The 21,967-nt window shown below is 35.2% G+C and overlaps 1 protein-coding gene across 2 annotated transcripts; it reads left to right on the top strand.

The window, feature by feature from the left end:
- Nucleotides 1-1,079: 1,079 nt before the first annotated feature.
- LOC121411349 (guanine deaminase-like) lies at nt 1,080-21,589 on the top strand. 2 transcript variants are annotated; one of them, XM_041604022.1, is made up of 13 exons: nt 1,084-1,392; nt 8,426-8,514; nt 9,361-9,532; nt 10,820-10,907; nt 11,329-11,431; nt 12,467-12,602; nt 13,536-13,643; nt 15,305-15,402; nt 16,890-16,957; nt 19,048-19,203; nt 19,995-20,125; nt 20,606-20,633; nt 21,417-21,589. In XM_041604022.1, exons 1-13 carry the CDS (start codon nt 1,264-1,266, stop codon nt 21,518-21,520), a joined length of 1,410 nt encoding a protein of 469 aa, XP_041459956.1. In that variant the 5' UTR covers nt 1,084-1,263; the 3' UTR covers nt 21,521-21,589. The 2 variants fall into 2 exon arrangements, with proteins under 2 accessions (XP_041459957.1, XP_041459956.1); XM_041604023.1 differs by lacking the exon at nt 19,995-20,125 and having other exon boundaries at nt 1,080-1,392.
- The last annotated feature ends 378 nt before the right edge of the window (nt 21,590-21,967 follow it).

The raw sequence follows: 21,967 nt of genomic DNA, 5'->3' as shown, positions 1-21,967 counted from the left end.
TATGTAACGATGACATTGACATGTTTAATATCAGGAGAATTGGTCATAAAGCTGCACCAAATAAACCATAAATAAATATCGGATCTGAACATGAACTAGATCGAGCTGCAGAATCATCAATTTAGCCAGGAAATTCTTTCAGTGTTATTTTTTGTAACAATTTAATTAATTTTAGATTTGTAATGGGATGAACTGAAGTATCAGTTAACAGGGGGTTTGGAATCTGAAATCCCGGCCATTTCCCTGATTAAATGATGAAAAACAGTAATAACATTACATTAAACAAGTATTGAGCGCTAGGTTAGCCAGATAAATTGTAAAACTTCTACAGAAAAAAATTGAGATATCAGTTTGAAATCAAAATGTACCCACAATAAACTACTGTAAACTAATGATGAAATCATTGTGACGTGAGTTCTAATTCCCGCTCATATTGTCCACTTTAATAAAAAAAAAGGGGGGCCCACCTATTAATTTCTGTCCTCTCTAAGATGAGAGATCAGCAGACTGATTCATTTAGACGTTAAAGTTCGTATGTACATGTATGTTTATACCAACTTGGCGCTTTTATGCAGCAGAAAGCTGTATAATAAATAATAAAAATTAGAAGAAAAAAAAAACACAAAAAAAAGCCGGAGAGGAACGATTTTAAAGGACACGTCGAAGAAAAGAAAGAAAATAATAGGCCTAACGAGTTGGCGGTAATTAGTCAAATATGACTGGTCGCCATTAATATCCAACAAACAACAACGTTGTTCAGCCGAGTCGTTATCGATGACCAAAATAATTAGCCAACAGATTCGGTCCATTTGGGACACACCCCCTTCACACCCTCTCCACGCCTTTGACTGTGTACAGCTTGAACCCCCCCCCCCCCTCCCTCAATTGCCCTTCTTCTGTACCAATATTCCTTTTTAAGTTGTTTGTATACATCAGCATTTGCTACAACAGTTGTAAAATATGAGTTAAGTGGGCAAAATGTAAGATAATGGATGGGACTTGGTGGGGCTTCACCCCTGCCTTGGCTAACGCTATACTGGGGCTTGCGCTCACGACGACACGTTGTTGTCTGGATGCTGGATTGTGAGCATAGTTCGCTCCGCTAGTGCTCGTTGCGTTGACCGTGTTGTGTTGCAGTTAGTTCAGTGGGTTAATCGCGAAGGTATAGCGACGCTGCTACACATGCTACCAGCAGCCTGTATTTGCTAAGTGCTATCTCAGTATCTGGCTTAATTGAGGTTGAGCGAATAAATCATTTCGAAAATGGCTGAGAAAATCATCTCCAACGACAATGGCGACACGGTGGTCTTTTGTGGCACGTTGGTGCACTCTACAAATGCATCACCGATGATTATACTTCAAGATCAAGTTATTGGTGTGCAGAAGGGGAAGGTAAGATTCTCAGCGAGTGGATGAGTGCACTCTGTGCATGCAAGACATGTAGTTACAGGTTCAGAATGCAGAATGGGCCACTCGCACGTATCATTGCGAAGTTCTTGTCATTACTGCACCGACCCCGGGGGGGGGGCACTCGACCAAAAAAGTGGTGGGGGTGTGCCGCGGGCGAGACAAAAAACGGGGGCCTTCGAGCGGGCTTATTGTAACTAAAAAGGAGGGTCCTCGGAACGGGCTTCGGAACGACAAATGTTTGTGAAAACGGTGGTCCTTGGAACGGATCGCCAGCGTGTGAGCGCGTATGATCCCTACGGAACGGTCATGCGTGCATGATGCAGCTAGCGCGGCCTCCGCCGGGGAGCTCTGCGACCGCTTTTCACCAAAATTGCAGCTCATTCAACGCGATCGGAGCGGCAGAACGAAAAATATGCGAAGCTTTGGAGCGGATTTCTCTCTTCTTTTTTCTCGATAGGAATAAAATGCTTTGCCTTGGAGCGGCTTTCTTTGTTCTTTTTCTCAACAAGGCAGAAATGCTATGCCTTGGAACGGAAATTTGAGTGTAAAAATGGGGGTCCCCTCCGTGGCACATACCCACTATGCATTATATACTGAGTGCCCCCCCCCGGGCACCGACCCGGATCCTCCTCTGCCACTGGTCATGCTGGTAATACTAATAGAGAACTGAGAGAATTCAGAGAAAACCTTAAAACCACTACTGGTATATTTTCTTTTGTGATTCATCTCAAGTCAAGGGGTTTGAAAAAGTGTATTGAAAATACATCCTGGTACCGTACTGTTGTTTAATTCTGAACTTCAAAAAATACCGAAACAGACGGTCACTGCAGAGCAGAGGCACATCGTCGCTCGTCTTCACTGCGCTGGTTAATGTTGAACTATGAAGTTAGGTCATTTTCTGTGATATTGATTTATTGAAACATGCAAAGTTGTAATAGATGTAAGGCATGTGAATATATATTCTTCAAGCATCATAATTTTTCACTCAATTAACCGGGCTTGAAATCTTTCTTTAAACACCAATCACTGATATTTTCATTTTACAGTGTAGTTCCAAATCCAATGTGGCCATTAAAACGAAATTAGTTAAAAGATGGGCATAGGTTTCTTGCTGAGACAAGGCTTGTATAAGGCTGCAAGCTACTAGTGTTCACTTAACACTGACCCTTATTAATGTAAGACATGTTGTCAAGCATGTTACAATCATATACTACATAAGACCAAAAGCTTCAGTCTCTGTTTTATTGGTTGTTTCGCTGAACTCTGTTGGCTCCACTCACCAATTTAATACAGAGACCGAAGTTCTAACTCGATCTGTACAGGGACTCAATAGCCATGTACTGTACATATATGTTTATTAAGTTCGGATAAACCAGGGAAGTGGGAGTTGCCCGACAGCCGAAGTAAGCCACTGTTTTTTTGTCCTTTTGAGTTTATTTTTCCCCATTTTGGTACATTTCGGGCCAATTCTGTATAATAATCTTTATTTTGGTCCAGTTCTTTTTATATATTTTTATGGAATAAAGACAAAAATCGATGAGCCTTGTTGGGGGGAATTTGTATTGTTAAACCCCTAATGGCGGCTATAATAAAAAGAAAAAAATTAATGTTAAAAGTCCCCGAAACAGACAGCTTCCAGCTGTCTAATACTACATATACCCGACGTAGTATTTTATAATACAGGCTAGACCAAAAGCTTCAGTCTCTGTGCAATTGGTTGTTCCGCTGAATGACGCTCAGAGCACACGTATGATGGTGAAATGTCGGCAATTGCAGAAACAATTGTTATTCCTGTCTACATATAGGCCTACTGTACAATGATTTCTTCAGTGAATACTGGCTGAAGTCTATAGCAAGCCAAATATATGAATGAATATTTTGTTGTGCCTCCAAGCAAGGCATTGATCCATGTATTCAACTTCCAGACACATTTATTCAAAGAATATAATGGTGTCAGGAGAAGATTGTTTATGCGTGACCTTTTGCCTGATTGATTCTGCTTCAGTATTGGAAATATCTTTGCATGGAATAGCAATATAGATAGCATACAATCTAAATTATTAGAAGCTGTTATATAGTAAAACATTTTCAGATTGCATTGTCAGACATTCCTATCAATGGCAATTTAGAAAAAAGTACAACCCTGACATGATATTTAGGTGTGCATGCAGAGATCAAAACAAAATGAAATTAAGAAAGTTTTATTTCATTTCAACAAAACAGCAAAGCAAATCAAATAAAGGTGATAGTGATACCAAAACAACACAATTAAACTGCAAGAATCAAATCAGTAGAGGCCTATATGTTGAGCAGTAGGCCAGTATTCAACAAAGGACAAAGGGTTTTTTGCTACTCACATATGATTATATTTCCACCATAGTCAACATATAAAGGCTAAAATCTGAATATTTTTTTGAAAATGTCCCATCATACATATAGCATTTACATTTACAACAAAAGTGTTAACACAATTAGGGCTGTTTCTTTATTTGAATGAAAAATGACCCATTTCCAACTGATTCTAGTCTGATGAATATAACTTTAGTAAATTCTCAGTTTGATAGATCTGGAGGCTCTGCTACATTATAACCTGCTGTCATAAAATAGAACATTTTTTATTTATTTAAAAAGGGATAAACCTGTTCAACAGACTTCCATTTTGAGAAGCTCCCATTGTGGGAGCTAGACCCATGAAGGCCCATTGTGCAATGGAAAGGTCATGGAATATTGATCTTTTTGAATGAGATTGTTTGATCCGAAGGTCTGTGCTGCCCACAAAGGCTGGTCCTTGGCGAGGGATTGGTTGATTGGCATAGATTTTATTTGTACATCTTCATTTCAGAAAAAGAGGAAAGGATTCCTACTGAGCTGACCTTGATACAGAAACAAATACAGAAAGTTTACTTTGTGAATTGTTTATATTATGTAGATTTATAAGTCAAGAATCCAAACTTACTGTTAAAAGAAATGTTCTGCAACATTTCAAGGAGATTCATCCATTATCATCAGCCAGTTGAATGAGGTGATATTGAGTTTATAAATATATGTGAGGCCTGTTGTGGGAATGCTTTGGGAAGTCTGGGATGCACCCATCAAAATGTAGCAGATAGGCCTATTAAGTTCGGATTCTAAATATTTCTTCAATAACTGAAAATCAGTCATGAAGATTATTATTCATTCAGTCTGACTTCAAATAAGATAATCAACCAACATGTCTGCCATACTGTAGAAGGGGAGGGGGACTAAGATCATTCAGTGGATTACACAAATGGTACATGTACATTGCGAGGTTGCCATACATGTACCTGCCAACTGTCCCTATTTAAACCAATTTTGTTTGTTTATGTTTTTTTTTGGGGGGGGGGCTTGCAGTGGTTATTATTTTCAAATTTCGCAAACTTTCTGATACGATTCTCATAACTCGATTGCTAAACTAGAATGTGATTGAATTGCTCTCAAGATGGCGCAATAGGTTTTGAACATTTATTGGTAGAAATTATCGCAAATGAGACCAGAATCGTGAATATGAAGACATTGATGTTGAATAGTTTTCACGGCTTAATTAACAAGAAAAGACAGATTAATGTAAAGTTATCAACTTCACCAAATGAACCATATAGTATTAGTTTCATACTTTCAGGTATATCATTATGTAAATGAATAAACTCTGCACAAGACCTACTTGAGTACATCTGGAATTTCCAGATGAAGATGATATGCACCACTAATTGTTTTACAATTTAAATGAATAAGTCAGGTCCTTGTCATGAAATTTCAACATACAGATGTTGTAAGGGTTATCTATTCACTGATAATTTTACACAATCAATGTGAAATGGCATTACTTTCTAGTCTTGCCACATGTATCCCTTGACCACATTGAAGGTCTCGGGCATGACTGCTTTTTTTAAGAAAAAAAAACAACCCAAAAACAAATATGGGTTGCAGACAAGTTGACTGCAATAATGGAGAAAGTCAATAAAAATGGTTCCAAAACCTACCCTTTTTAACAAAGCAGTGTTCATAACCGTTTGATGAGTATCAATAAATGAATGAATGCTAGAGCTATTTTGAATTGTACACCTTTGTGAGATTTTCCAAGCTTCAGTTCACATTTGATTGATGAATCTATTCTAGTTTATTTGATGATTTTGTTGACAGCTTATTCTTACAAAACTCTGACCAATTTGATACGGTAGGAAAGTTTTATTGACTGGCTCACGCAATCTATTAATAGTACTCAATATCTCGTTCATAAAGAGAGGTGAAGGATGTGCCATGAATTTCAGGTTTTTGTGGTTATTTGCTCATTTTATTATAGAAATATCAGAATGACAGTCATTTCAGCTAATTACTTGAAATGTAGATTTAATGTCAATTTTTATACATTATCATGGCCAACTCAATGATTTGTTAATAATAATGAAATTTGGATTGAAGGGTTTTCTGATGATTTGTTATCTACATGTATATTGACTTGCAAATTATATTTATTCACCTTCAGCAATAGGTGTACATGTAAATCTGCAAAGATTATCTTTTGTTCATGACTTGGGGATGACCTATTCATTCAAAACTCTCTAGTGAATAGAAATTCTTGTATATTTAGTTTATATCCATGTGTTAAGCGACACTTATTATGGAACTTTGACATAATAAGATGACATCATGGATTAAAAAATACTTTAATTCATTTCCTTGTAGTTACTGTTTAGTATAATTTTAATGTTTGATTAAAGATACAATGTTTGATTAAAAATATCATGCCAATTTTCTTTTACCTCCATTTCTTTTTCAAAATTTAAGTATTGGCCTGCAAGTTATGGACCAGAAATGTAAAAAATAAAAATAAATAAATATGAGTGAATAAAGACTTTCTTGGCCTATGTTCTTTGTTCAATGCAATAATGAAACTTGGACTGAAAGTTTTTCTGATGATTGCTGATAGAACGCTCATATCTCTGCGTTCATTGGACCATATCACATAAAATTTAAACCATTTGTATAAAAACAAATGCCAGTTTACAATTATGAAATTATGTGCAATATGATGTGGTAATTTTCACATTTTTATGCTCATTTAAAATACCAATAGCATTTTTTGTTGAACATGCTGTACAATCAATTTTCAGATTTTTTTTATTGTCCACTTGATTGTGTTAGGAAGTATTGACAAGAGTATAAAAAGTATGATTTTCAACACCTCAAACAAAAATAAACGTATAAAATTCAGTTACAATATACAAAACTAGAATTTTAATTCGTCATGAGGATGAATTAGGTGATCTGTCTCTGATTTTATGAACACGAAGACAATCTGCATGTTTATTGAGATAAATATGATCATCATGATGAAAACTGAACTTTTCTTACGAAAAGAATATGTTGAATACTCTTGAAAAAGAGGGAAATGAGAATATGTGAAATACATGTAGGTGTAGGCGATACACATTGTACATGTTATAGGCTTATTAAAAACGATTTTAATCTACTTAATTGTGCGATATTTGAACTTATATACCTTGTAATGGTGATTAAGGAACATTTGTGAAATGTTGAAAAGAAAAAAAAATTCATGTCCACTTTTGGGTTCGAACCGGGACCCTAAGGACGCAAGTCTGATGCCTTACCCATTGAGCTACACGCTTCACATAGACTTAACACATAAGCAAAACGAGAAGATCTGAAATCCAATTTTGCAAGTGAAATACGGACATGATCCCGGCATCTGATTGGAAAATGGAGACCACACTTGTGATAGCTTACAATCTCAGCTACAACATACTCAAAGCTCAGAGAAAACCAACAAACAGAAATGGAGATATGGCTCGCGAAATAGAGGAATGTAAAATCCAGTTTTGAGAAAAAGTCATTTCCCATAGAGATTGCACACAAAATGAGCGAAAATGACATGCCTCTATAACTTGCCATTTTTCAGGATGATCCATTCCTTTAAAAGTGAATTAACCCATCAAATTAAGAAGAGCATGTTCCCAGCTACAACATATTAAAAACTGAGCGAAAATTGACCAATATTTACAGAGTTAGAGTCAAATTTGCATAATTATGATGACGTCATAAGTAGCAAAATGGGAATTTTGAGTTCCGACGCCATTTTGATGACATCATGATAAAATTTCGGGTCAAATGTGACATGAAATCACATCTCCCATCCATACTCTATTCGAATATGAAAAAAAAAATGGGGGTCAACGGACTACCTTAAGAGCTGTAATGAATTTTGTATAGGCATGTTTTTGCACATATATTGTCTATGGTTAGTGCGCACGCGCGCGTGCTGTAAACTTTGATGGAGGCTAATTCCTTTATTACTTGTCGTAGAAGGTTGATCAAGGTATCAAATTGTTCAGAATTATATTATCGGTGCATTGATATGAAAAAAAATGGCGATCTTATGTTTTATGGTGCCGTTACGCGCGAGAACGCGCGCGTAACCGTGCGCGCGCGCAAATTTTTGAAATGCTTAAAATGACCTGATTCGTACTCTGTTTTGGTCAAAAAGTGATTTTGAGCATTTTAAAATTTTGACGCGCGCGTACGCGCACGTCGTGACCTTTACATGACCTTTGATGACATGGGCAGTTGACCCTCGACCTGAAGTTAATGTGATGTGAATATTGTTAATTTTTGATAATTGATTATGAAGATATGATTATGTGATTTTACAAAATGGCGTCTAGATGACGTCATGATGACCTTTTGACCTTGAACTGGTTTCATCCAGACTGATGATATTTAGAAGATAATTGATGATGTAGATTTGGAGATCTTATGGTAACAAGAAAGGGTGGAAAATAAAAGTTAAGAAATAATATATAAAAAAGAAAATTCTTACGAAATTAATAGTTGATCTGTCGATTGACAGATCACCTAATTACATTATTATATTTGAAATAAGTTGTGCAAGAAATAGTTGATCTTCAAATGCAAAACTGAAACAGATTTGATGGTTTTTTTAACATTTTTTTTCTCTGTATGATTACACTCTCAATAGATAATATTTGTGAAGCACAAAGAGGATTTACAAAAAGTTTTGGATCAACATTGTCTTCCTAAAGGATGTGTCAAATGCTTGACAAAATAGTAAGTATGCTTGTATTGTATGATCAAGGTACATGTATACAATCGTGGTAAATATCACACAACTGAATATACTGTAAACATTCCCTAACATTTATAGGGCCAATCAATGGGTGCTTATTTTCATACTGTATGTTTCAAGAAACTTGAATCTAGTTTTACCCAGAGCAAGTACTGAAGATTGCTGCAGAGCAAATTGTGAATGGAAATCACTGTTTGATTTATTTGGAAATGCATTATGCTTCCGGTTTGTTACACGTTAGGTTTTGAGGAAAAAAAAATGATCAAATATATATATCTATGAGAAATGTGTAATTTTATATCCCATCCATCCCCCAAAATGCATATATTCCTGACCAAAAAATGACAGGCAGATTTAGATTGGAAGAAATTATATCTTACAAAGGGGAGGCAAAATGCCAACCTTTGATCTGATCCTTCACTATTGTTTCGAATGAGGGAAAGACATGTATTGACTTGTTGAATTGTGAAATGAATACATAATTTGTCAATGTTGTAGAAATGGACTCATCAAAAATTGTGATTGTCAGCTCTTAGTGTAAATGTTGACTGTCCCATGTTAGTCATAGTACATGTAGTATCAGCTGATTTAGCTCATATTACATTATTGGAATTCTGATGTTTTGAAATAAATTGGAAATGAAATATAACAAAGTTTGTAAAGATGAATGGTTACAGCATAATCTTTGTCATGGGGGTCATGCTCAATATCTGCACCCTCTTTTGCAACTGATCTTTATTATAGAATACTCACCGGTAATACTTAAGCTTTAGTTGTATTCAGAGATAAGACCGGTTGACATATCATTCTCTGTATTTTGAATGCAGTCAGTTTCTGATGCCCGGTCTGATCGACACGCACATCCACGCACCCCAGTACGTCTATACAGGCACTGCCCTAGATCTTCCTTTACTTGATTGGCTAAATAGATACACCTTTCCAACGGAAGCCAAGTTCAGTGATCTGGAATTTGCTACTTACGCCTATAATAAAGTGGTGGTGAGTATGTGTTGATGGACCCATCTAAATGAAATGTATTTGTTTTAATAACTACATGTAGGTTGAGAGTGTAACAAGTGCACATTGACATCACTGCATTTCAGATCATAAAGTTATTTGTGAAAAACAAAGATATGCAGCTTGACCGTCAAGTGTATTATGTCTTTGATTGTGAGGAATGTTGATGATTAGAATTTATAGGGCCACTTTTCTATAAAACTCATCAGCTGCATCTGTACAAATGATTAGTTACATATATCTGGTAAGAGCTGAATATTTCAGTGGCACATACCATTTAAATACAAATTTGATTTCTGTCTTTCACTCAGTCTTTATTTTCATAAATCTACTACATTTCATTAATTTGTCAAATATGTTTTCATTGCAGTAGATTAATTATAATTATAGATCTGCAGTACATTTCAAGTCTGCAATGGTGTCATATAAAAAATGCTGTAGTAACTTTGAAATCCACTGATGTATTACACATATCGATGTGAAGTATAATACCAAAAAGCTTCCATGAAATGCAGAACCATGTTCTATTCATCTAAATGTCAGTTTGCACTCAGTAAGTTCAAATCAAAAGCTTTGATTATTTATGGATGCTTAGTGGACTAGAAATGATTTTGAAAACATTAAGTCAGCATTGCCATGGGGGTTTCCAGACTAACTATTCCTAGGTAACAAGATATTATCTTCATTCATTGTAAAAATGGTTCAGATTGAAAATTGAGAATTACAGTATTTTTCATAGGCTCATGATTTTTGCGTAGCAAAAGGGCAACTTGGATCACTTTTCAAATGGCGATGGCAGCAACAAAATAGTTTTCAAAATGCAAACAAAACTTTTATAGTATAGGCCTTTTTTAAATGAAACCTAAGGGTGATCAAGTATTACTCATCAATTTTCATAAATATTAAGATAAGAATCAAGGTGAAAGGTAATTTGATGTCAATGGACTTTGACCATGTTAAGGTATCAACATTCATAACTGAACCAAAGTCTAGGCTGGCCTTCCATATGTGACTGTACTACGTAGACCAGGTTGTATGATACAAATTATTGTAAATTTCGTATTTATTATGAATTTTAGGATCATAGAGCTGGAGTCGAGGCCTTTATATGGCCTGATCATCTATAGGCTTTGTGCTTGAATGCAATATGGGTTGATTAAAATGTGATTTAGAACTGAAAGAAATTTATTGAGACTTAATTTACTGATGTTATTTAAGAATATCCTGTATGTGCACCTTTGATACAAGGATTGTGTTTATTTTCTTCAGAGGAGGACACTAAGATGTGGAACAACGACGGCGTCTTATTTCGCAACAATTCACAAGGAGTCTTCTCTGAGGTTGGCAGAAATTGCGGGTAAGTTTCAGAACTTGTACTAAAGCCTTGTATATTTGTATAGAAAAGGAAGGATTGAATAGAAGTGATATTGAATAGTGCTAGTAGTTATTTTTACCAATTTTTTCTGTGTTATTTTGATTGTAACTTTTTTTTTGTGCCCAAGATAGAGTTTTGATTATTTCAGATTTTAATAGTATTTTAAGTTTATATCTTGTGCTCTTTAACATGTAAATGTGAATACCCAATCTTTGGCTACCATCCACAAAATTGTAAATATTTACATGTACATTATGTTTGCATATGAATAGAGACAATTTTTTTTAATTGAAGTGAATTGCATTCAGGAAATGAGTTAAGAGTATGTTCATTCTAATAAAAGTATATACTGGTGTACATTATTCAGTCATTTTGTGTTATTTTTGTTTAAATATATTTCCAGCTGATCTGGGTCAAAGGGCATTTATAGGAAAAGTGAATGCAGATCAGAATTCTCCTCCAAATTATGTAGAAACACTTGAACAGTCTTTGAAAGACACAGAATGGTGAGTAGTAATGTCTGATCAAATTAAGAATTTCAATGCGTAATGTATTGATCAAATTTTAATGTGTGATCAACTATTTTAATGTGTAATGTATTTGTTTATAATGAATCTGAATGTTAGTTGTGGTGAAGGTCTCAAAACAGGCTCAAACAGAATCCAATGAAATGACCAGAAAAGTGGTAATAGTGTGTTTGAATTTAAAAACAAATATGCCAAATGTTTCTGGTTTAAATTGAAATTGCTGAAAAATTAGCAAAATAATCAGGTGTCAGATCTCTTTCCAAGCGACAATAATACATTGGCCCACATGTGCTTATCTGTGTTGGTGATCTTCATTGTTTGCACAAAGTTAGATGTATTTAATTTAATGTGCTATGTGTAGATCAGATCCAAGTTGAAATTGTGACAATTAAGCTTGATTTTAAAGAATTAGAAAAAGTACTGAATATTTAAACTGTTAATTCAAAATCCTGAGTGGTGTTTTGAGTATTGACGTGAATGAACAGATGATCTATCATTTACATGCAAATCATTATGCTTCACCGTATGGTGACTGTGTTAAGGTTGGGTTTTATTTTGGTAATAATATTAATTCTTAAAATGATTAATTACCATATGGTGTGCTTATTCTTGCAAGAGAATAGATTTAAACGATTCATTTAGTGTTCAGCAGGAGAAAGTTGAAGTATCAAAACAAGGGATGATTGATTTAAATTTAGTATTTTTGAAAGTGTGAACAATGATAAAAAATTATTGTAATGTATGTATGAAACAAGAATCCTGTTTACAGCAAAGATGTGTACATGTTTACAGATGATGTACAAGGGGTTGATCATATTGTAATCTTCACCTATGAAATTTAGATATGGTCGAGGTTCACATAAAATGCTTTTATTTCATCGAATTGAAATAAAACTTTATAGTGACCCATTGCATTAGTATACTTTGCTTTCATTTTTATGTTCTGTCCTTAATCTGTTAGCACCATGATTCAGCATTTGGTATGACATCTTTTTAATTTCATGTTTGTTTTAGGTTTATAGAGAAGATAAAAGATCTAAACAATCCCCTCATTGCTCCAATCATTACACCTCGGTTTGCTATCTCCTGTAGCAGAGAGCTAATGACGGGTTTGGGAGAGCTTGCTAAAAAACACAATCTACGTGTGCAGGTAAGGTCATGGTTTTTAATCTACTTTCTCCAATTATTAGTTTTGTAGAATAAAAAAATTGTATAGATTAAAGTTTAGATTTGTTTTTGAGAATAACTCTAGAATAGAGCTTCAATATAGTGATCAGGAAAAGTATGTTTTAATGCACCAAATAATTGATATGTACAATGTTTTGGAATTACCGAAAGTTTGCAGAGTGACATTCCCTGCGCACTGTATTGTATGAACGTGATTTCATGTAGAACTTTTTTAGACGTCTTATTGGTGTGAGGTATCTAAAAAGCAATGAAACGATCTTTTGTAAAAAAAAATGTTTCTATAATATTTTTTGCTAAGTAATGGAAAATTATGGGGACCTTTAAGAACACAGAAGAAAACAAATTGAATTCAAATCAAATTAGATATGCACACATTCACATTTGAAAGCAATGGGAGTTCCCTGTGTCTGATTTTACTGCTATGGGATCGCAGACAGGGAATAGCTGGGATCATTAGGCCCTTGCATTGTTTACCTCAGATACAAATGAAATTCTCCTGGTATGATCAATAGGATATCAGGTGAACCTGAACATCCATTGAAGTTGGGTGATCTTCTGCTCTAGTTAATGAGTATCAGATTTTTATGCACTTTGCTCATAAAACTGTATAAATGTATGAACTTTAGATTGCATACATGTACATGTACATTTTAATGATTATTTGGTGAAAAGATTGAAGATGACTGGATATATCTGGCAGGTTGATCGCTGTATCTGAGCTAACTATGGCCTTATGCTCTAGTATTGAATCAAGAGTGATCTGTGACTTGAACCCCCTCATGTATGCAGGTGAAATGCAATAAAGTTATTTCTAGCATATAGGCCTGTAAAGGACCTATCCAGTTGTCATCTATAATGGATTAACGAGTATAAATTGTTTCTCGTGGTTTTCTAGAGTCATATATCAGAGAATCGAGATGAGGTCAAGACAGTATTAGAATTTTATCCAGACTGTAAGAACTACACAGACGTATATGATAAGTGTGGACTCATGACTGATAAGGTATGCTATTGTCACTGCAGTATAATAATGAAATATTGATTCAAGTATGTTAATGAAGCCAATATAAAATATACACAAACTACAGCCTTGAATTATGGATGCAGCTTTGTGTATATAATATAGCATGCAACACTGCATTTGCATATCAATTTGTTTGCGCTCCTTTTTTGCAGTGCGTAGCGTCTTAAATTATTTCCCTATGGAGAATAATAGAAAATACGCCGTTTTTGAGGGATTTGCTAAGATATCTCCCAAACGCGTCAACAAAGTGATCTTTCAAAACAGAATAGAGTAAAGCAGATTCTCACCTTGAACATGATATGATTTTCATTTAATTTTAGTCAAATTAAGTTCTGTCACTTTTGAGGTTTTTGGAACCTTTCTTGATGATTTTGGAAATCCATTTGTACATGAGCCAATGGGCAAGTGCGGGAAACGAAACGTTTGGTGCGACTTCACATTGTTATAAAAAAATATTTACGTCACAATAGACCCTATCAAAAAAAGACATTTTGCAGAAAATGCTGTAGATTGCGAATACCTAAGAATGATTTTGATTGGATAAAAAAAACCTCTGTCACTTTTCACATTTGCAAAAGCTTTTGCAATTGGTCACTATAGTTTGGCGGGTTCAGCCGATGGCATTGTGTGTACACAGTATAGTACACAGTACACACGCATAGCTAGGCAACGCAGCGCGTGAAGAATTTTGCACGTTTTCATTATTCGTACAGCGACGACTTGAGTGTATGTTGGATAGGACCGTACCATTTTTGACCGGGGGGTGTGCCAATGAATGCAAGTGATCAAGAAGAGTTACAAAACTGAAGGGAGTGAGAAAACAAGGAAAGTGAGAGGGAAATTTATGAAAACAAGTAATGCGAGGAAAAATGACAAGAAAAGGAGAGAAAGGAGAAGAAGTGAAAACACGCAGCTGAGTGCGCTCACGATATGTAAGTTGAACACCCCTGCACTGCAATGTAGCAGCCCGCCACTATACACGTAGACTGCCTGCACGATGCGAAGACAGCGGCGCGTATTAGTGACTGTGCGTTAAACGTCCCATTTCTATGCCTTATAAGAGGAGCGTTTTTTGTACACAACAAATTGATATGGAGGGATCCCCCATGTCATTCATACTGCCAACTGGGTTTATTAAAAAAAAAAATTAATCATGTACCAGTTTAAGTTTGTGATATTAGTGGCAATTTAATGCATCTTGGATATTTATACTCTTTTGTAGAATCATGTTGCCCTAGCACATTGTGCTTGACACACCATGTAAAGAAATGTCCATGAGTTGGCTGCATCAGAACTACCACACTCACACTTAATATGCATTACCGGTATTTGTATGTTAATCTCTCCAAATGTGCAATGTAACGGAAGTTTTTAACTACTGGTCATAAATATATGCATTAATTTGTAATTATGTCATTAGGTATTCCTGTTATGTCTGATTATTAAAAAAATGCATGAGAGGGAAAATAATTTTTGAGTGAATACTGAATGATAATGATCTATTTATTTAAGTTGGATCCAAGACAGAGGCCAAGTGCAATAGAACAGCTGGTTTCTTTGTACCACCACCACTCTAGAGATTAACCCATAAAACTTCAGATTTGACTTAATGATGAAATATTTTAAAATCTTTTTATTAGACTCTGATGGCACACTGTATATACTTAGATGATGAAGAAATCCAGACTTTCAAAGATAGAGGCTCCGCCATGTCACATTGTGCATGCTCAAACTTCTCGTAAGTTCCTTTTTAACAATTGTATGTGTCTTGGAATACAAATCGACATGCATTTATTCATATCGTTTTGATCAGTTCATGAATAGTCTCTGGACAATGAACCACAAGATTTGGGATCTAATCCCACCACAGCGCTCTTGTCCTTTGGCAAGGCATTAATCTACATCTGCCACTCTCCACCCACGTGTAGGAAATGGGTACCCTGATTGGGGGTAGCCGTTCTACAGCTGGGGTAATTGTATGCAATGCACATAAACGATCCATTAATAAGCACTATGTAGGTGTTGCTTATTGTTGTTTTTGATATGCAGCAAAAATGAGCAGTGATGATTTGCAAGCTTGAACAGAATTCATGTATGTGAGTGGGTGATATTTTGTGGGTTTTCTGAGTAATTACTCATCTGATTCCAAAGTTGTACATTTCTGAGGTTTCCAAAATTGATAACCAGCCATGCATTTCTGTAATGACCTAATTTGTTCCCTAAACCACTATAGTTCCTGTATCCTTTATCCTCTCTATCTTTCCATTTTGACATGGATATCCTGTGGTATTAATCATTTTGGGGGAAGTTTTTTTTTTTTTCATTTGACATAAGTTATCTTTTGAGGATGTTAGGTTACATTCATGGTTGCTTGTAATGAAATACTCTTAATTACCAATTTTTTTTGGTCATAAATTATCACATGAACCACTTCCATTGAAAATTAACCCACTGCATGTATCATAAGAGTGCTTGAAAACATGCAGAGTAGGTTATAAGATTATAATCTTCTGTAAATGAATATGACTCTTAATTGGATTTAACCCAGTATCTAATGTTGGGTTGGATTCAGTCAGGAGACAGTCAATTACATATGTTTGATTAATGGTGTAAAATGATGCTCTAGAAATTCTAGATGCTGTTAACTTTTTGAATCACAAGATATCCTTAATGGTGTAAATTGATGCCACAGAAATTCTAGATGCTGTTAATGTTTGAATTATTACCCTGTTATAAGCTCCTCATAACAGTGGCCACGTTCATACAAAACTTGTTCATCAAGCTTTGTAAAATTGTCACATAAATTGTCAGTTGTCATTTGCAAAGGTCAAGAGTGTTGCCAGCCCCCCTTGTTTTTCAATTAATGATTATTTGTATATTACATTGCCTGATGTAATTTGTATGAAGAAAAACAAAAAAGAGTATTTATATAATTTGCTACAACTACAACTCCCCCTGGTATTTTTTCAAGTGTGAAAATAAAAAAAAGATGTATAAAGAGGGAATAATTGAAGGATACAAAGGAACAAAGATGAAGAAAAGAGCCGAAGAACAACTATGATTATTTCTATATCATTATTTGTCTCACAACTTGCTGAAAGCTGCATGTACATGTATATGTAGTACAAAGTGACAAGTTTTCTCCTTTTTACATAAACCATATCCATAAAGGAACAAACTACCTGTACTCTAAAAACATCTTTTTAATGTGTTTCTTTGAATCAGATTACGGAGTGGTGTAATGGACTGTAGGAAGATGAAGGAAAGTGGTGTTAAACTTGGGCTGGGAACAGGTGAGGTCAAAGTTTATCTGACTTGCCATTGTTAAATCTTTTCATTTATTTAGGAGTGAAATGCAAACTCGGTACTTCAAAACAAGTTATGAGTATGTCCTTTGATCCTTTCACCATAAATATGTATATGTAGATGGTAGAATCAGATCATAAAAAACTGTAACGAGGTATTTTTTAACATTGTTTCATTGTCGAGTTTCAATAGTAATGTATTGTCAGCAGGTGAAATAAATTGTCATTGATTACATATGTTGTTACTGGTGTCATCATATCCTTCAAGCAGGTTTAAAGACATAATCCAGAATTTGTATATCTGAGTACGGAAGCATAAGTGCCATTGACTTTTTGAGATCTATCAAAAATTGTATGTCAACATGGCAAGATAAATTATCTTGCCATGTCGTATGTCGACATGTTGAGACACGTTACCGCACCAAGGTGACATCTGAAAAGTGGTATGCCAACATGGCGTAATACGTTATCTTGCCAAGTTGACATGCGAAAAGTTGTAGGTCAGCAAAGCGAAATATGTTATCTTGCCAAGTCGACTTGCAAAACATTGTATGTCCACATGGCAAGATACGCTATCTTTCCCAGTCAACGTATGAAAAGTTGTATGTCAACGTGGTGAGACACGATATCTCGCTAAGTTGACGTATGAAAAGTTGTATGTCAACATGGTGAGACACGATATCTCGCTAAATTGACGTATGAAAAGTTGTATGTCAACATGGTGAGACATGATATCTCGCTAAGTTGACATATGAAAAGTTGTATGTCAACATGATGAGACACGATATCTCGCTAAGTTGACGTATGAAAAGTTGTATGTCAACATGGTGAGACACAATATCTCGCTAAGTTGAGGTATGAAAAGTTGTATGTCAACATGGTGAGACACAATATCTCGCTAAGTTGAGGTATGAAAAGTTGTATGTCAACATGGTGAGACACAGTATCTCGCTAAGCTGACGTATGAAAAGTTGTATGTCAACATGGTGAGACACAGTATCTCGCTAAGTTGACGTATGAAAAGTTGTATGTCAACATGGTGAGACACAGTATCTCGCTAAGTTGAGGTATGAAAAGTTGTATGTCAACATGGTGAGACACAGTATCTCGATATGTTGAGGTATGAAAAGTCGTATGTCAACATGGTGAGACACGATATCTCGCTAAGTTGACGTATGAAAAGTCGTATGTCAACATGGTGAGACACGATATCTCGCTAAGTTGACGTATGAAAAGTCGTATGTCAACATGGTGAGACACGATATCTCGCTAAGTTGACGTATGAAAAGTCGTATGTCAACATGGTGAGACACGATATCTCGCTAAGTTGACGTATGAAAAGTCGTATGTCAACATGGTGAGACACGATATCTCGCTAAGTTGACGTATGAAAAGTTGTATGTCAACGTGGTGAGACACGATATCTCGCTAAGTTGACGTATGAAAAGTTGTATGTCAACATGGTGAGACACGATATCTCGCTAAGTTGACGTATGAAAAGTTGTATGTCAACGTGGTGAGACACGATATCTCGCTAAGTTGACGTATGAAAAGTTGTATGTCAACATGGTGAGACACGATATCTCGCTAAGTTGACGTATGAAAAGTTGTATGTCAACATGGTGAGACACGATATCTCGCTAAGTTGACGTATGAAAAGTTGTATGTCAACATGGTGAGACACGATATCTCGCTAAGTTGACGTATGAAAAGTTGTGTGTCAACATGGTGAGACACGATATCTCGCTATGTTGAGGTATGAAATGTATGACATTATAGTGAGATTATCTTGCCATCTCTACAAGTTGATAGCATATTAAAGCTTCCATACCTGAGCATGATCTCCTGAATAATGAATGCTCCTCACTTGAAGGGACAGTATGTGTATGTTTTCTTGATAAATTCTGCCACCATCAACTTTCCATATTTGATATTGATTGTAATCATAAATCCTCAAATTGCTCAGAATATGGTTCATAGATGTGGCGTGACAAATAGAACCTCATTCACACACTGTTGGAGACCTTTATTTTCTGATATCTGACAAGTTTACGTCTAATTTCTCTTGTTCATGATAGACGTATCCGGTGGTTACAATCCATCCATGTTTGATGCCATCCGAGATACCATCACTGCATCAAACGTCCAGAGTATACAACATCAACCAGACCGTCCATATAAACACCTTGATTTTAGAGAAGTCTTCCAGCTAGCAACATTAGGTGGTAGTAAAGGTATCATCTGCTTATACCGTGAAATACTGATAATGTTCATAGGAGACAAGAAAAGTGAATATTTGCTGTAGACTGCGTGATATTGCATATTTGGTATTTGATTATCACCCGTTATCATATCACAAGAAGTCAGTATAATGTCTCCCAAAGATGAACATTGTTTATATATGTAGATTGTAGTTTTCTTCTCTTGGACTGTAGATTTGTGTTTAAACATCACAAACAGGTTTTCCCAGAGATGCCAAGTTCAAAGACCAGCTATGGGTGAGATTTTCTGTGAATCTGAGTGAGATCACAGACATTGTGTGCAATGTATATGGGGATAGGCTGTGATAGTTGCGTGAGACAGAGATTTGAGGGGATGAACAAGAACAAGAGTCCAAAATGCTCGAGTCTCACGCATAATGATCGAGACCTGGTAGCTCTGGTTTTCCATACAATTGTGGTATACCTGCACTATCAATATATGCAACTGAATTAAACTGTTCTGAACTCTTCTGTTGCAATTGAGTAATATTCTCCTATTTGATGGTTCATGTAGTTCTTGGGATGGGTAACATACATGTAGGTGTTAGAAGTGGATTAGTTTTAAACAATACAGCTTACTGTAGATACAGAGGACTCATAATTCTGAATAACATCTTCACATTTTTGTTCTCGTTAGACACAGTGAGCGTTTCTGTTTGATTTGGAATAGATAAATTATATTTTTGACTTGCAGAAGAGAAATTTCACTCAAAAAGTCCTGTTATTAATTATCACTTAATCATTTGTCTCGATGTCTTATGTAGTTCTTGGGATAGACAGTATTGTTGGTAGCTTTGAAGTGGGCAAGGAATTTGATGCCCTTCTTGTCACCATGGATACAGAAGACTCTCCATTTGATATCTTCCAAACTGATGCATACAGAGACTCTCTTGAGGTGAGTTGAAAAAATCTTTTCTAAATGTACAAGATGTGATACATCAATAGTGAAGGTAATTTTGGTCTGAGTTTGTCAAAACATTCCATTGCAGGCTTGATATTTAGCTGTGCTTTCCGGGGCTAGGATGGGGAACGGTGAACACCATGCTTGTGTATGGTCTTTCAAAACGAAAATAAAATTCTCTAAAAAAGGAATATATGATGGAAATGAAATGAATGGTTATATCAATCAATCAAATTTGGTCAAAAATTGAGAAGCAAGTTTAAAGAATTATTCTGAAACAGAATCGTTTATTATTTAATTTATTATACTCATCATGCCAGTTTTAAGGAATCTACATTTGTTACCAATGTGCTTGAGAATAACAATAACAATACTACTTCTTGAATGTAAGCTCCTGGCTTCATCACAGAATTGTTTTGTTTCATCACCGATTCTGCCGTTCATTTCTTTTTTGCTCCTTGTTCTTTGATCCAGGATATGATTCAAAAGTTCCTCTTCCTTGGTAAGATCATTTTAAATTATTTTCAGAGCAGTGGTAGAAATTGAAAGGGAGGGAGGGGGAGCTCTATTACTGAGTAAATGGTCTGCATGAATTTGAAATATACAGAGCTTCAGATTTTTATTTTAAAGTTTTCTCTTCTCATTCGATTGTATTTTCATTCACTATGTTTCTTTCCTTCCACAATGTGTATACCATCCTTGGACCAACATAAATTTGTTGTTGGTATGTTCTTATGATATATAACGAGTGTCAAGAAAGCTTCAGCGTTATCGGTAATTGGTATAAGACTGATATACGTTCTCCCATTCATTTCTAATCTAGTACCAGAATTTTCTTATTACAACACTGAGTGCTAGAGATCAATTTTTTTTGTTTTGAATAATATTTTATTTTCTTCCTCTTTCAAATCAATAAGTTTACAATCACAATTCATATAAATCAAGATTTTGTACATATATACGAAACAAATAAATATATCACTATCAATGAGATTACAAATATTTTTAGAATTATTACAAATGAAATCAACTGCCCAATCAATATTTACTCACATCTATGTGATAGAGTGCCCTCTAGTGTTCTATTTTTTGTAATTTGGTGCATGATGATCAATTCAGATGATTTACTAGGTCATGTGTATCATATGTTTGGTGGTGGTATAGTATTTATTTGATAAAGAATAAAAATCAACAAAGACGTGACAGCTGTGACAATTGTGTATTCAATAGTTATCAATATTATCGACTAACTTCTATGTCTTCTTTCACATTTGATTTTTTTTAGGTGATGATAGGAATATTGAAGAGGTCTATGTGTGTGGAAGGAGAGTCAAACCATTCATGGATGAAGCATCAAAATTAAAACAGCAGCAACAACACTTGGCTTAATTGCGCATTAAATAGAGGGAGGAGCTAGAGAGAAAGGGCACGACCTAACAGTCATTTTGTCTCTTCTGGGACAATTTTGTCTAATTTTTAAGAATGAGCAGAATAAATGAAAGCGCTGTGTTTAGATACCTCCTGAGAGGTACACAAAACTAGTTTGAATGCTTGCCTCATTAATTTGATATCATATATTTGGTCCTTACCAAGTCATTTAAAATCTTTTAAAATGCTTCGTACTGGTATCTTGTAAGATAACCAGCATATTAGAATCGAGAAAAAACATTTTTAGAATTAATATAGAATCAAGAAAAATAATATATATGGACAGGGGCTTGATGGAAGAACATGTTATAATTATTGTTACATAAGCTGTTGTATCAGAAAATGATAATATCACGAAGATGAAGTGAGGATAGAGTATTGCAAACTGTGTGTTTTACTTTCTCTTGA

Source organism: Lytechinus variegatus, chromosome 3, assembly GCF_018143015.1.
Source record: "Lytechinus variegatus isolate NC3 chromosome 3, Lvar_3.0, whole genome shotgun sequence".
Taxonomy (NCBI): Eukaryota; Metazoa; Echinodermata; class Echinoidea; order Temnopleuroida; family Toxopneustidae; genus Lytechinus; species Lytechinus variegatus.
Note: the sequence above shows the minus strand (reverse complement) of the source record. Positions and strands in the feature narration are given on the sequence as shown.